Source organism: Cyanistes caeruleus, chromosome 1 (genome assembly GCF_971803275.1).
Source record: "Cyanistes caeruleus chromosome 1, bCyaCae1.hap1.1, whole genome shotgun sequence".
NCBI lineage: Eukaryota > Metazoa > Chordata > Aves > Passeriformes > Paridae > Cyanistes > Cyanistes caeruleus.
Genome location: NC_141701.1, coordinates 72,745,623 through 72,762,220, shown reverse-complemented (window position 1 = coordinate 72,762,220; position 16,598 = coordinate 72,745,623). Strand labels below are relative to the sequence as shown.

Genomic DNA, 16,598 nt, shown 5'->3' with positions numbered 1-16,598 from the left:
TGTATAAAAGCAACTACTACAGGATAATTTGATACACTGTATGTAATTAACTTTTGAACAGAATTGTTTTACAGCTAGGGAAGATGGGAAACAAATACTTCATCACCCAGCACAGCTGTTACAGGAAACATCCACAGAGCAGCCAAAAATAAAGCATCTATTAAAAAAAAAAAAAAAAATCTCCTTTCCCCACACTTTATCTTACTATTTCAATCCAGTCACTCCTACTTCACAATTACCGCTAGACTCTTTTGTATGAGGACTTTGCACTAAGTTCCAAGATATAAGAGTTACATACATTTTACAAATCAAACCAAGATGCAAAAATGTTTGAAAATTCAGAAAACTTGCATAGTATTTTTACAGGATGACATAATGAAAGAGCCTACCCCAATTTTGATACTAAATGTAAACTATGCATCTATTGCCTATGTCAGCACATAACATTGGAAGTGGTTCTAAGTGTATGCTGAAACTGACTTCTATATTAATGAAGAGACAACAAAATATCATTGGTTAGGAACATATCAGCACTTTCTAGCAAATAAATTGTGTTCAGAAATACAACACTTTCATCCTGGAAAAAAAACCAGAATGGTTCAGGAACCTGAACTTTTGTATATCATTTTTCATTAAATATCTTTCAAAACACACTAAGAAGCTTTCAGTAGATACAAAACAAATATCAAGATGAGCCACTCATGAGGAGAAAAGTATTTCTGCTACCCTGCAACTGAGGCAACAACTATACCACAGCTTAGTAATGATGCTGGTAAATAACATGAAGCTGCTGCACCCTACCTTCAGGCACATTTTGCTGCATATGGTGAGCTTTGAACTCAGATGTTGGCTACTTCTAGACCAGCTACAAAAACCTAATTCTTAGGCCTCTACACTACTCCATGATTACAGTGTACATGCAGGTCATGCTCTAGTTATGGAAGATCCATAAACAATACAGAAACCATGTTACACTAAAATGCTCCATTATTTTTAGAGAAACACATTTGATTTTTGCAAAGAAACCTAAACTTCCATTTCTCTCTTCCTTAGTCCAATGCTTTCCCGAATACAAAAATTAAGCATTAAACTATATCTAATGCAACATATGTGCACTCGTAATCTGGCCCAGTGTCCTCAAAGCAAGCTGCAAGTCAGTTCTACACCTTACTAAGTGGAAGACTTCAGAAAAGACTACAAAAACATGTTTTAAACTGCTACTATACTTTATACCTGTAAGATACTACTAGACTTAAAATCAAAGAAATACTTTCTTTGATGGTTAAGATGAAACATAATAAAATTTTGTTTATAATGTAACAACTTTTCTAGGTCACTAAAGGCTCTTACAAAAGAATGATTTTCAAATCTGTCCCAAATGCATTTTAACACAGCAATACTACAAATCATTTCAAGTATGAGGCTGAATAATTAAATTCAAGAAAATGATTCTTACTCACTCGCTCCCAAGTAAGCTCTTCTGCTGCTCGATCCCATTCCAAAGCATTCCAGTTCATGTCATCTGAGGAGACAATGGCCATTTTTTCAGCTGTTAGATCGCTCAAAAGATGTAACCTCTCTATGCTATGTTCTAAATGAATAAAAAGACTTGAGTGCACAATATTCATCAATAGCCAACAGCTTTTCAGCAAGCAGATGCTTCAGCACTCAAAATGCATGAAATTTGCAAAGCCAAGATAAATAAGCTGAAGTGGGAATTAACACAGCTTCCTTCAATTACAACAGTTCTATATCTAATTAATTTATACTTAATAAGAACTAGAACATTAACGTTGTAAGTCACCTGTTACCTTGTGCTCCATTGTTTGCATCTGCTGCATCTTCTACTACAGCATCCTCTTCATCTTCATTATCTTCCTCCTCTTCATCTACTTGTTCCTCTTGAATTTCAGGGTTCTCACCTACAACTACATTCTCAGCAGCTGGGTTAGCAGGTTGATCAAGCACAGCATTTTCAACACCTCCATTTACAGCAGCCTGAGCCTGTAGAAACAGAATTTAGTACCTGGTTAAATTGATCAAGCTCTTTTCATGCTTTTATCCTGTGTGTATATATATATATATATATATATATATATGAAACTCAACAGTATTGAAGAAAATCAATAAAATACTTTCTAGGTAAGAATTACTCTTGGGACTGCTAAACCTTTAAAAACAGGAAAAGAAACATTCAGATAATTTTACAAAGTAGCTGAGATAGGAAAGGACCTCTAGAGATCATTTAGCCAGCCCAACTACTCAAAGCAGGGTCAACTATGGCAGGGTTAGTGCAGAAACTTTACAACCTCTCTGAGGAACCTGTCCCAGTATGTGATCACAGTAGAAATGCTAAAAAAAACCAAACAAACCCAACACAAACAAAATGCTTTTTTTTTTTTTTTTATTAATCTAAATGGAATTTTCTTGCATTTCAATTTAAGCCTACTATCTATGGTCCTGTCACTCAATACCAGCAAGACAGCTCTGGCTCTGCCTTCTTTACAGCCCTCCATCAGGTATTTATACAGACTGATAATGTCCACCCTGAGCATTCGCATTTTCAAACTAAACAATTCCAGCTCTCTTAGCATCTCATCATATCAGGTGTTTGAGTGCTTTAATAATTTCTGTTGGCTCTTCACTGCACTCACTCCAGTCTGTCCATGCCTCTTTTTTACTGGAGTACCATAAAACTGGATACAGCACTCCAGATGTGGTCTCACCAGTGCTTAATAGAGGGGAACTCTGTCATGGAAACTATCATTACATTAGAAAGATAATAATTCAAGGCCAATCTAACTCAGTCATCAAGATGAGAATCTCTTTCTTTTAAAAACTGACATTTACTAAAAAGGAAATAATAATTAATAATTAATTATTAATTATTTCTTCCCTATGCATGGATTGCTTATATTATCTCTTCTCCCACTCAAAAGGCTCCTGAAAGCACCGAAGGAGTACATATGTGTGTGTTGGGAGTGAGAGGACAGAGGAGCTTCAACTTCAGTGGTGTCAACAAAACTTTCAATTGCTTTGAGAGCAATTGTTACCTCACGGAGAGCATACTTATGAAAAAGACAAAATAAAAGCAAGCTGCATCTTCATTGACTATGCCTGAGAATTCAGCTTTATGTGCATAAAATTATCTTAAAATATGGTAAAGATACAGAGATAAGAATCTATGCAATGCTACACAATAAAACAACTTCAAAAACTGAACAGTAGTGTCACCAAATTTATATAGGAACAAATGTTCAACTTCTGCTAACAAATAAAGACACCCTGAAGTAAAATAACATTACTGTTGTGCTCTGATAAAGTACTTATTCTCAAATCCACATTTTCAAAATTAAATGTGAACTAATGAGCAGTAAGTTCTACCTCATTTTGTTGACCAACACCATTGAGCGGCTGTTGTTGATTTTGTTCCAACCACTGTGGTGCTCCTCCATGGACGATCTGTTCACGTAACCATACAAGGCTGATAAATGCACACAGAGTGCATGTCACCACAAAACAGCCCTGCAAACAGTCAGCCAGTAAGTTCTCCCTGGGAAAAAAAACAAAACAAAAAAACCCCAAACAATATTATGCTGGTAAGACTACAGTAGTTCAGAAAAAACAATCTTCCAGAACAGTAGAGGAAACACAATAGTCACTGCATAAATGGTTTGATATAGTAACAGGTTTATTTAAATGGCCAAATGCAAAATATTCGGTCCACCTAAGCATTTTATCTGCTGAGCTACCTGAACCAGAAGAATGGAACTGTAGGGTTTCCCTTCAACTGCTCCACATTTCAGGTAGCATTTTACCGCAGATATTATCTCTGTAACTTAAAAATCTTAATTAATCAGGTCATATATAACTGTATAGCAGCAGCAAAGCAAAGTTCAGCCAGCCAACCTAGAGTTTCATGCAGTTCAAGAGGTACCTAAAAGCATCTTAAGCAATTCTTATCCCTAATTTCAGGTACCTCCTTGGAAAACTGTAATATGTTCTTAAAAATATGTAAGAAACATGGCACCATAGTACTCTGCCATCTCCAAAGAAGCTTCTATCTGGTCCCCCTTGAAGCTACACACCTGTGCTTGCACAGCACAGTGAATACCATGGGGACATGAAATCTAGAAAGAAAAGGTGACACAAGAGGCTACTGTAATTGACTCTGCCAAGGAAACAGATGTCAAAACAGTTTCACACACCATTAAAATCTGACAAATACTTCATTCCCCTATTTTCTCTGTAATAGACATGAGGTGCCTTAGGTTCAGTTGCTTCAGATTCTTCCCCAAAAAATAAAAATAGAATCTACACTACAGAAGTTACAGGAATATACTGCTATTAAACAGAAACAAGCATTCCTCTCCAATAATGAAAATTAGTTAAATGCAACTTGACCTAATTTCTCAAATCAAATAGCCCAGTTGAGATGGCTTAGTTGAATCACAGAGAAAATTCATTACATATTTGTTTGATGTACAGGTGATTCTAGTTAAACTCAGTTTCAGTTTCTCACGTTCAAGATAATGAGAAAGCAAAAGGCAGCTTGAAAATCTGTTGTTTGGTATTTACTGATTCTTTAGGCAAAACTGATTTTAAAAGGACAAAGAAAGACAATGTGCAATAGCAGATGGTGATTGAAGCATTAAAAATACAAGTATCAGCTAGAAGGAAATCTGATAAAAAATAATCCCTCTCATATAAGAGACTCAGAATGGATAAAATTAAATTCAAAATATAAAAATGCAACAAAGAAAACAGAAAATTGCATTATTAGTGACACACTTCTTAATATTCTACTGTGTATCTGATTTAAACCATAGGAAATGAGTTTTTTTTCATTCTTAAGTGTAATTTTGCAGCTTAAGTTTTCTTTACATCAAATACAAATTTTCATAAACAATTCATTTTACAGAGCCTGCTTTGTAAAGTTGGTTTTTCAGCTCCAAAGACACTGAATAATGGAACTCCAAAACGAAATGATTTCTATTGTAACAGTGTTGTCCATACATGTGGTTGTGCAAAGGTAAAAGGGCAGTTACTAATTAAGATGGTAGAAGATAAGTGTAACTGGATGAAAAAGACACAAAGTTCCAAAGTTTCTTTTTTCAGGGTAATCTGACTAAAACTGGTTTTTGCATCAATCTGCTGAAGTACTTACGTGGACAGAATATCTAATGGCAGTGTCAGTAGTGAGCTCACAGAGCCAGTAAACAAGCACTTGTAGATACGACCTGAGTGAATAAACAGAAGCTTGATATAAATTCAATTTTGGCTATAGCTTCACTTGGAAAGGACCCCAGGTACCCTCTTTTCACCTGGTGTCCAATGAAATTCATGACATGGAAGAAAATCTCAACTTTCAGTGCATGAACAGAATTCAAGACCATATACAACCAAGTGGAAAAAAAGCTGTATTTTAGCTGCACATCTTTAAAAGTACACATTCAAAGTGTAAGAACTGCCATACTAGATTAGACCAAAGATTCATCTAGACCTGTGTCCAGCACTGGTCACAGTAATGGATGCCTAAGGAAGAATATGGAAGCAGGTTAAAGATACTTGCAGTGATATTTCTTCAGTACATTCTCATACACTTCACTTCCAGTACCAAATTATCTCACATCTAATTAATCCTTGATATAATTTTTCCCCATTTAATTTGCTCAATTGTATTTTGAATGTGTATAAACTTCTGGTGTTAAGATATAACGTGGAAAGGATCATCACCATTTTATCATCTCTTTTAAGTAGCTCTTTTATGGATTAATAGTTGATGCTAGTAAATGTTGGCTTTTTATCATGATTTGTATTTAAAAAGCAGGCCATCAATGCATATGGTCTACTTCAGAAAATTAGGTGAGAATATTGTGCTATTCTCAAACTAAACCTGTGCCAGCTACAAATGGAAACACAGAACATACTGAGAAACTGTCTGGGGAGATGCATTTTTCTCGCTCTTTTGTTCAAGAAGCGTAGTACAGTTTGTAAAGATGCACTTCCAATTATTTCCTTGACTGAACACTATACCCCTTCTGCCTTTCTCCATTTTCTGTGTATTCTTAGCTTGTTGAAACATCCATAGCTCATTTTCTATCTCTATTTGGAAATTAAATTTAAAACTGGATACTAGAGTAATTTAAATGTGTGTTCTCTTTTCCACCGAATTCCTTTGCTACTTACATGATTTTGAGATTTAAGAGTTTTACAAATCAACTTGTCCATGAATGTAAATGAATTTTACTTTTCACATTAAAAAAACCTTGCACTTTCATTCATAGATGGTTAATAAAAATAGAACAGCACTTCTATCCTAATATTCATAAATGGCATAAAATAAAACCTTCCATGTAGATTTTAGAGATCATTGAGGCATTTTATTGAAATAAGACAATTAAAAGCTCTTTCATGCATTTTCTCCTATGTCTTAACACCTCTCTGAATTGCACTACTGGTTTAAGAGTCAAACAGGTGGAATTTCTGGGTCAAAATAAATAAAAAAGCATCTTTGAAATTTTTTTTTAATAAACAATAATGGTCTCACAAAACTTTGTTGCAGGAAGCGGCACATTTCCCTGTGTATATGAGTATTATGTACAGAAATTAATACTTACATGCAGTAAGAGGTACTACTCCCAACCATGCAAAGGCCACAAGTGTATAATGAAACCAGTATCGTATTGCTGTGCCAATACTCGTAACCAGTCCAGCAAAGATGTCTTGGATTGGAAGCCGTGAAGGCATATCTGGGGAATAAACTGTGTAGAAAAGAGTGCTTTAAAGAGGCATTTATGTAAAAGTCCTGCCAACTACAAACTGTTTGTATCTGACAAAAGTTACTAGAAGAATAAGTATATTTTATATTCACAAGAGATGACTCCAAACAAACAAAAGAAGAAAAAAATCACGTAACACATTTGTTTCATTGTGTACTGAGTGAAATGGGAAAGTTAATAAGCTCCATGCCAGTTTTTGACCTAAGAGAAGTTTTTAAAATAGCTTTATTTGTAAACTGTAAATTCCAATTATCTTGAAATAAACTCAAGAAAAAGCAGATTCTAAAATCAGTATCACTCTCATTCAACACTACCTCAAAGATTCCTCTGTTATTTATAAACCTAGTTCATGGAAAGGGTACAAGGAACAAGAACAATTGGCAATTTTGCACACTATCCATTTGTTTGTGCTAGGTAATTTAGATTCTACTTGCTATCCAAGAGCACAGACCAAAAAAAAAAAAAAACCCAGCAAAATAAAAACAGCACAGGGAGGAAAACTGAAGAGAACTGATTAAATATCCACAGACATTGAAATTTACACACAATGACTGACTTTCAACAGATATCTGTTTCATATCTTGTAGAATTTCTTCTAAGGGTGCTCCTATTACAGAGCACAATTCAAATCTCTCATACTGCACAGATATTTTCATAATACTAAATCTTCTTGACTTTTGAAATTCAACACCTGTATGTTGCATAAGCCCATCCCTACCCAAAAGCCAAGAAAAAAAGTGATGAAGTCTACTTTTGCAAACAATTAGAAAACATCTAGCAATTTCATTACATAGTTTCTACACACTTAAATGGATACCTAGAAGTAGTAATGCACAGCATCAATATCAGATTTGTATAAAGAAGATAAATTATATTCGGGAGTTGCACAAAGACATTGCTGCCTGGAGGTTTGCTATGCTGGAAATATCTGTCCTTGAAGACTTTAACATTACGGACTATCTTTTAAAACTTTACATACTTCTAACTCCATAAGGAAACTCAATTTTTGAAAGAACAACTAGAAAGAAGTTTTAATTTCCTTTCGAGCAATCCTTTAAGAGTCTAACAAATACTGCTTTATGCTATCTACTTGCAGCCCCTTCACCTGCAAATCATCCTTTTACCCTTTTACTAGTCATAGAGAGGAAGCCTCTGCAGGAGAAAGAAATTTTCTCTCCACTGTTTCCCCCAGCTTATGAATTGCAAAGATAACTCAAGAACACAGACAAACAGTATCAACATCCCGAAGTGGTCAAAAAATGGAGAGAGACTGGTGCATTTCAGCAATATGTGGATTATAACTGACACAAAGTAACAACAAAACAGTACTCCTGAGACAAGTAGTTACTGGTTGGAAATTTCAAAGCTTGTAATTTACTAGGTATCTGAAAAGGAACTGGAAGTAATGCAATGACTAAAAGTATAACACTAGGGAACTGTAGCTTTGAGAACATAGAGCAGTAAACTGAAAGCAGGACACAAACTTATCTTGACACGATCTTACAATTTTCTTGTTACAGAAACAGATTTAGTACACAATTTGGAACCATAGAAAATGCCAGCCAAAGTCTAACTAATGATCTCAGGTCACACTGAACAAACATTCTAGAAAATTTCTGCCACAGGAGACAAAAAATCTCTGTCAAGGGTGCAAAAGAGTATCTGTTTAGAGTATATATGTTAAGTATTTATGGTACCATTCAGACAATTCAGTAGATACTCTGAGAATTTTCTTGTTTTCAAAAAAATATATTTTGATCAACACTGCAACAAGGACTACACTTAACTTTGTATTAATGATTTATTTGTTAGAGACCAGTTGTTAAACTGAAAAAATTTGAATTTTTTTTTAAAAAAATTAAAAATGCATCTTCCAGGAATTACTGAATACACACAAGGAACTGCAAGAAAGAATATACATTCTACCTCAAAGCAGAAAGTGCTTATAAAAGTTCGCATTTTTGCATGCTCACTTTTTTAGAGGCTTTAGTGTTAGAATAGAGCTTTTTCAAATAAAAGCACAATGTAGGTAGTATTCAGAAGACAAGCTGTAGCCCACAAATTTTAACAAATTAGTGATTTTTGATGATTTCACAAGCTGAGGGTGGGAAGAAAGCTGTTTTTCCTGTGTACTGTCCTGTGCACACCTCAAAATATGTACAGCTTTTTCCACTGGAAGCTTTATACCATGATGATAAGGTAAAATCCTTCTATGTCCCGCAACATTTAGGTGCATGAAATGCAGGAATTCCTAGCATGACAGGAACCCCTGGTGTGCAAGCACTCTGCACCACGGAAGCTTGCTGACAGTGATTCTCATAGCTTATCTCCTCACCTGTGTCGGTCATCCAGTGCGATTTTCTGTCCACACTGCACCTCCCATTATCCACTTCCCACCACTTAGCAGCCTGAGACCTTGACCCCTGCCACCACAGCATCCATCCTCCTCATTTGCTTCTGCACGTGCATCCTCCTCACCACACCTCCATCCCTTATTTTCCATCCCAATAATCTTTCCTAACACAGTTTGAGAAACCAAATTCCTGCATTGTTTACCACAGTTCCTCCAAATAAATATCTTTCTACTAGAGACCAATTGAAACAATAGCTTGTCTTTTTTTCTATTACAGCAAAAAACTCAAACAGACTTTGGCTGAGTTTTTCATAGGTTTAGCTCAACTTCTTTGAGCTGTACAGGTTATGGAAAAGCCACTAGAAAGTTTTTTGGATACTTAGGTCACACCTATGCAGTGTAACTCCTAATTTAGTTGTGAATTCTAAAATTGAGTGGGTTTTTTTTGTTCCGCTGTTTTCAGGAGGTGGGGTTTGTTCTACCTTCCCCTCCCTTCCTGTAATCTTAACTTTTCCAGGAACACAATCATTAATTTTACTTCTCCAAAACAGATGGTATAACAAAAATATGCTCTTACACAAATAAGGCAGGAAAACCACAAGGCAACCTTTAGAAGCTGCCATTTAGCCTATAACACAGAATCATCATATTTGTAACCCTCTTACCCAGGGATTTTTTATTTACTACTAGATTTGCAAGCCATTTATATGCCACCTAAGCCATCCTCATGCACTGATCGTGAAATAAGACTGGGTAACTCATAAGTAAAAACCATATATTTGATAGCACCTGGGTGAAATTGAATTGTTTGGTAAAACAGGGCTTGTGAGTTATTCTTTAGGTTAGACTAGATGATCTTCAAAAGATGCTTCCAACCCAAACCATTCTATGTTTCTGTGTTTTATACCCTTCAAACACATGCAGACTTTGCTTCAGACCAGTAAGGTAAAAGAAGAAAAACTCTACTCCTTCTCAGACAAGCATGGCTCTAACAAATACAGGAAATAACATTCATATAAATCTCAGCTGTGTGTACACTCTACACATTAAAGCTGGCAGAAGACACACTGAATTCTGTGCCAGCATGTAGTGTTTTATTCCAGAAGTTTATTTTTCCAAATTAGATGTTCTAGAAATGCTGAAGCTATGGACTGTTGTGTTAAAACTTTAAACAGGTAAATAAATCAGTTTAATACATCTTTCAATAATGTAATAACTAAATTATATGATAAGGAACACTCTACTCATATGGCTTCCTTTAGTTTTACAGTTTTACAACTAAGCTTGTGACATTGTATGAACCACATACCAGAAATGAAGCTGCACAGGAAGCACAAAAATGAACCCATCCCAATCCTCAGACAAAGATCAGCCTAGTCTGCTTCTATATTTGTGTTTTTGACAGTATTTATGTTAACATTACCTCCTACAGAACAGAGAATTTTTGACAAGTGCACTTTCTTGGGAAATACAGCCTCACTTTCTCTAATGTGCCAGTGCTTATGAATGTTTAGTATAGCATCAATAGAAGCACAGCCTTGTACATGACAAGAGAAAGTGCATGTGTGGGGAGGAAAAGAATACAGAGTAGGTACTCTTTAAAAACTCAGGAAGAAAACTCTCAAGTTAAAAATTAACAAGTACCTTGACAATGAAAAAATGTCAAAACTACCTTTTTTAATAGTTGTATTAATTCTTAACTTGTAGAAATGCAGAAAAGGAATTATTTTTAAAATACAAAATTTTTGAAATCGAGTAATTTACCTACATGACTAAACACATTTAGAGAATTATGCTATTATTAAAAAAAAATTTGTTCCTTTGTACTCCTGCCAAAATACTAGTTGAATCTTCTCCTTTTTCCTCCCTTCAAAACAATAACTAAACTAGCACTTCAGGTGCTAAAAAAATCCCCAAATGTTACAGTACTTAGAGAATAAATGCACTAGAGATAGTTTATGAATACTCCATACATAAGAAGTTACACTAGCAGGTCAGCATTTTTGACAGAATGACAGCAACACCCTGAGCAAGCAAACCAAGCTAAACAAGAGAGGAGTTGCTGATATTACTGCACTAATATTCTATTACACTGTTAGTGCTTGTCTGCTGGAGCACAGATATTAATTACATGCATGTGTTTATTCAACTACATTTCATGGTGAATCAACTTATCTGAAAGTGTGTTACACCTGGCATGGTTACAGGCCAGATCCAACTTGGGATTGCTTGGGATGACTGATATATATATACCTAAGACCCTTTTATTTTCTGCCTTATCATTCTCTCTCCAGCAATGGTGACTCCTTCCCTGCTCACACAAGCAGATCCAGTTTCCAGACTGGACAGCCACATTATCTTCCAAAGAAAAAGTGATAAGAGAAAATAAGAAAACTAACTGCGTAAGTATTGGGTGTGAAGGAAACAATGAAACAAGACCCAGTGGGTAGGAAGGGTAGGAGGAATCTGTGCAGGGTACCCAACATACTAACCACTGTGTGAAGCCAGGTAGGAAAAAGCACACTGCAACGTGGGAAGCCAAGAAGAAAACCTTATCAGCTGAGCCTGCTCAGTCAGGGGAGTGACAAGTGCATGGCAGAGGATAAAGCAGACCTTTATTAGAGGCAGAATGTGGAGGATACACTCTACATCATGAGGAACAAAGTGGTTCCTTATTACAAATTTCAAAGCTTCTATGAAAAATGAGCCATATTAACTCAACTAAGTTTTCTCTCCTGTCCATAACCTGCAAGTACATTACAAGCTGTACTGGCAACAGCAGTGTCAGTAAAGAATTAACTTCTGCAGGAACACCTCTGTTAATAAAGACAGTAACTAAGCTTCCTCTAATCAATAGTAACATGCATATGACGTGTATTTAGCTTAGAGAATGACTCATCATCTTTTTCTAGATCCCAAGAAAAATGCTACAAACTTTTTTGATTCCCTTTTTTCTTTTCACACAAACCTAAAAAGTATTTTTCCTTAACAACTAAAAAATCACTGAAATGCCAAGATTATGAAAAGATTATAAAAGAACCAAATTATTCATTATTTAAGCAATTAAGTGTGCAACAACATGCATAAAAAATGCAATTAAAACAAGAATATAGAAGTTATGCCGTAAGTTTGGATCTACAACACTGAAGGAAAAAATAATCACCTCATAGATACTATGTGAGAGAAATTCTGAAAAAAAATAGGAGCAAGTAAAACATACTTACTTGGTGTGAAAGCAAATCTGTGCTTACATAATTCACAGTATTCTTTTCTGCTGTGTTTAAGCCACTGAACTAAGCTGCAATAAAAAGTGATCACATTAACACATGCTATACATCTCTCAGCCCTATCCCTCCATTAAGGAAAACACACCAATTCTGTGCTTTCACACTTAAGTCAGGATATTTGTACTATCAAGCAGGACTTATATTAGCATGTTTATTAAGTCCACTTAGGCCATCAAGTAAGCTTCAAACAGTAGAAAAGGTTGTGACATATGTCACAGTGTTGGTAAAGAACATTCTTTGAGTATGTTATTGATCAAAGCAGATATCCTGGCATGGACATCCACCAGGAACACCAGTTCTTATAAATACTTCAAGATATGACATACAGATGCACACAGCTAAGATTTAGAACAGCTGTATTTGTGAAAGAAGGACTATTAAAATACTATCAGAAATGACCGTATAGACGAGAAATACAGTTTTTACTTTAGCACTTCGTGATCAAACATACCTCAAAATGACTAAAAAGCACTAGGGTTTCTTTTTTTTTCTGTGAGGTTTGATGTTCTTTCTATTCACATCTATAAGTGGGCAAAAAAAGCCCCAAACACATTGATTTTTCTACTCAGTTTTCATAAAGCTGACATACAATCAGAACTACAGTTCCAAACACAAATAATTGTCAGTGCCTTCTTTCCATACGTAAGTACTAAATTTTTCTTGAATTGTAATGAATTATCATGTAAAAAACATCAAAATTCCTAATACATTTCTACTGAAAATTGGATCTTTTTCACTAGTTAACCTGAAGACTTGAAGTATTTTTAGAAACATGTTTATATATTTTCATTAGGTAAAAAAAATTAAGAAACACACAGACACAGCACTCACCATTCCTGATGAATAAATTTAATACTTCCAGTACACACACATGGATGATAGAGGGGTTTCTCAGGAGTTCCTTCCGACCGACACACTCTGCATATATCTGCTAGCAAGGACAAAAATCTTATTACACTACTGCTTAAAGAACTCAGATTTTCAAGACAAATTATTCAATTACATTCTAGAAACTTTACCATGCAACAAAATGAAGCCAGAATAAATTGAAAGAAGAAGAAAGACAGATTTCATCTGACAGAAGATGGAGACTGGGAGATCATCAGAAAGAGCAAGAACATTATCTGTCCGATCACATTACATAAACTCAAAACACATCTCAAAAAATTTTAGGATTTCTAGGAAACAGACACCGTAAAACTACAGGAGGATATGTCTTCTACCTAAAGAGTTATCATTAAAACAACATACAAACTGTTAAAGATAATTTTCTTCAAAGTGGATACTTTGAAATAGAAAAATTCCATCTGAGTTTGGTAAAAGTTAAACAGAGGCTGAACATAAGAGATTTAATAATGTCCTTAAGAAATTTGCTATTCTTGAACCTAAAACAGATGTGCTCTTAATGAAAGGGAAAAATCCAAAATAACAAACATAGAAATTTTGCAATTTACTACCCTGTTTGGACATAGCCTACTGTATAACAAGAAAAGACACTTTTTCTATTTCTTATTTCATAAGTTCAGTAATATTCCCATAGGTTCTGCACCTTCTTTATTCCCTATTTTTGACATTTTCTTGCAACTAAAGGTTTCAAGAGGTCTTGTGGATAAAGAAGGGAGCATAAACCTATCCCTCTAAAGAAGACATGTCTATTTTAAATACCATTCAGTTAGCCAGAGCTCTAAACACACAATTAAATAGAAATAAAAATCAAATTTTATCTGTTTGACAGATGCATGGTATCTCCCCTTGACTCTTCCTTTTACTTCTATTAAGGAAATGAACATAAAATATCCATTTTTTATAGAATATGTAAGTTTGAGATTTTATCTTTTGTTAATTATTTCTCTATCAACCTCTATCCAGCAAACATACCAGAGTGGAACACATGCCTATCAGAGATCTTTGTCAAAAAAATACCAACTGATGTACGACTACTGCAAATATGCAACTTCAAGTCTGAATCATCTATCTTTGTTCTTGGCCAAAATCTTCAAAAGTTAATGCTTTTTGACAAAAACTTCCAAAAGGCAGCAAAGATTGATTTTTTTTTTCTATAAAGAAATTTATAGAAAAAACTTTAAAGAAAGGTCGCATTATGAACGTATCTGTAGTTTAACAGAGTATTACAACAGTTTAACAAATCAAGCATAAGAATTCAGATTATTCAATTCAAACAATTTCCTATCTATGTAAGTGTTGTTTGAGTGAATTCATTCAGGCAGCATGAAAACCTAGACTTAACAGAAACAGCTATTCAATATCTCATCAGTGATGCTACAAAGACATAAAGAGCACTTCCATCATTGACATGTTGAGCAGCAATGATTTGCAGTATTTCTGCAAACCTCAGGAGTCCCTGGTTCCTCTGCTGACAAGAATGACCAGAACTGTTACTTCTCTAAACAAACGACTTTTTATCCCAGAGATCACTTCCATATGGCTGCACAGGACAGGTGCTCCAACTAGCAGGCAGGCCCTACCCACTCGCTGTGGCATGCCCACCTCCTCCCGCATACTTTCCAACAGAGCTGTTTCACTACAGCAAGTTGACAACTTTGCAGGCTGGATCAGCCTCACAAGGGCTCAGACAAGCATGAGACAGCACATGAAACTACTGCTTTAAGGATACTCTGGCACCAATGAAAGCAAGCTAAAAGCACACTGTTCCCTGAAAGATGCCCACTGCTCTTTGAATCTGCTCATTTAATGGTGTGTTGACTCCCACAGCAAACTGCTCACTTATTGTCAAAACTTTCGGGAAAAAGCAATTTGCATTATTGTGGGCAAAAGAATTCTTTACTTGAGAAAAAAGTGCCTGATAGTTTATTAAAATAAACCTAAATTTTATTTTTTCAAAGCCATGATAAATTCTAGATATTTCAACTTGTTTTATAAATCCAAATAAACATATTATGAGTGTAATTGTTTGGACTGTTAACCAACTGATAACTTCAAATCAATAAACACTGCTGAGAGTCAATATGTCAAGCTATGCACTTTATGACCTACAGCCATGGTCAAGGGTAGTTCCACCATGCAAGAGTCACTGTTTTTCTATGGACACATACACTTTGCATTCTGTTCTTCATGCATGTGTTTTGGAAAAAATGACCTTGAATAATAAGTTCTTTCCTGTTCCCCCAGAGAATGATTCACTGCCTATTATCTCTCCAACTGAATTCAACACTGGAATATAAAAAAATGAAGATTACGTTATATAGCAACAAACTGATTTATCTAGAAAGAACCAGAATTACCTCTCTTCAGCAAAACCAGTTATCCGGTCCATTCGAGTGCTGCAGAGAAGCAACTTTCACATTCATTCTGAGGTGAAGCAGCTTCCACTTAGGTCTGACCATGACACCAAACTGCCTCTCTTATTGAGGCTCTCACCATGCAGTTCAGTTTTCTAGCTCCACAATACAGTTCAGTCATGCACAAAGCCCATCAGAACCACAATAGCCATAATACTGTTATCGGACAATCACCATTTCAGAAAGTCCATATGACACTTAGTAGCAGAAGTTCAAGCACACAATAATAACACATTTCCTCTTCCTCGAGGCACTAACACAGTCTTTGCTCCTGTTCTTACTGGTGTTCAGAGCTTTCTAACCTTGGGAAGTCTCTTCAGTATTCTGGCAAGCCCCTTGAAGTTATAATAGTACATCTGAGGTTTGAAACTGTAGAAGAAGTTGTAACATTCTAGTGGTATTTATGGAAAGTGAGTATACAGACTGGTTACGTTCATGCTACCACTGGTAACTTTTGAGGACAACATTGGTAAGGCCACACTATAATATCTAAGGCTGCATATATATGTGCCTTTGTGTGTTTTTATATATAAAACCAGAAAAGTCCAAATTTCAAGTGTGGACTTTAACACAAAGGTTTAGTTAAAGAAAAAGATGCCTTAAAGATGTACCTAAAAACTCCCTCTTCTTTGTCTTAATGATCTTTCTGTTCACCTACTTAAGTCAGGTATGAACAAAGTCTACCACTGGTAACGACCTGTAACAAATTATCAACTATGCTGTTTGAATTAAATCCACCGAGATGGATTTACCAGCTGGAGTGATGTAAAATCAGGAGGTCATTTCAGAGTATCCACTTCACAGTTTGCAAAAAAACCCCGTTTTTTCTGGGCAACCAGAGAACAAGCAATCAAAG

The 16,598-nt window shown here is 35.4% G+C and overlaps 1 protein-coding gene across 12 annotated transcripts in view; it reads right to left on the bottom strand.

The window, feature by feature from the left end:
* MARCHF6 (membrane associated ring-CH-type finger 6) overlaps positions 1–16,598 on the bottom strand; it is a 45,668-nt gene that overhangs the window by 24,745 nt on the left and 4,325 nt on the right. For 2 of the 12 annotated variants that reach the window (XM_086845185.1, XM_086845094.1), the window contains exons 2-9: positions 15,686–15,724; positions 13,254–13,350; positions 12,360–12,433; positions 6,621–6,764; positions 5,168–5,240; positions 3,385–3,553; positions 1,812–2,004; positions 1,461–1,522 (exon numbers count right to left, since the gene is read on the bottom strand). In XM_086845185.1, the coding sequence (XP_086701311.1) occupies positions 1,461–1,522; positions 1,812–2,004; positions 3,385–3,553; positions 5,168–5,240; positions 6,621–6,750 (627 nt within the window). In that variant the 5' untranslated portion in view covers positions 6,751–6,764; positions 12,360–12,433; positions 13,254–13,350; positions 15,686–15,724. Of the gene's footprint in view, positions 1–1,460; positions 1,523–1,811; positions 2,005–3,384; positions 3,554–5,167; positions 5,241–6,620; positions 6,765–12,359; positions 12,434–13,253; positions 13,354–15,685; positions 16,112–16,598 lie in introns of all 12 variants that reach the window. The other 10 variants (XM_086844980.1, XM_086845038.1, XM_086844504.1 and 7 more) reach the window with 7 other exon arrangements.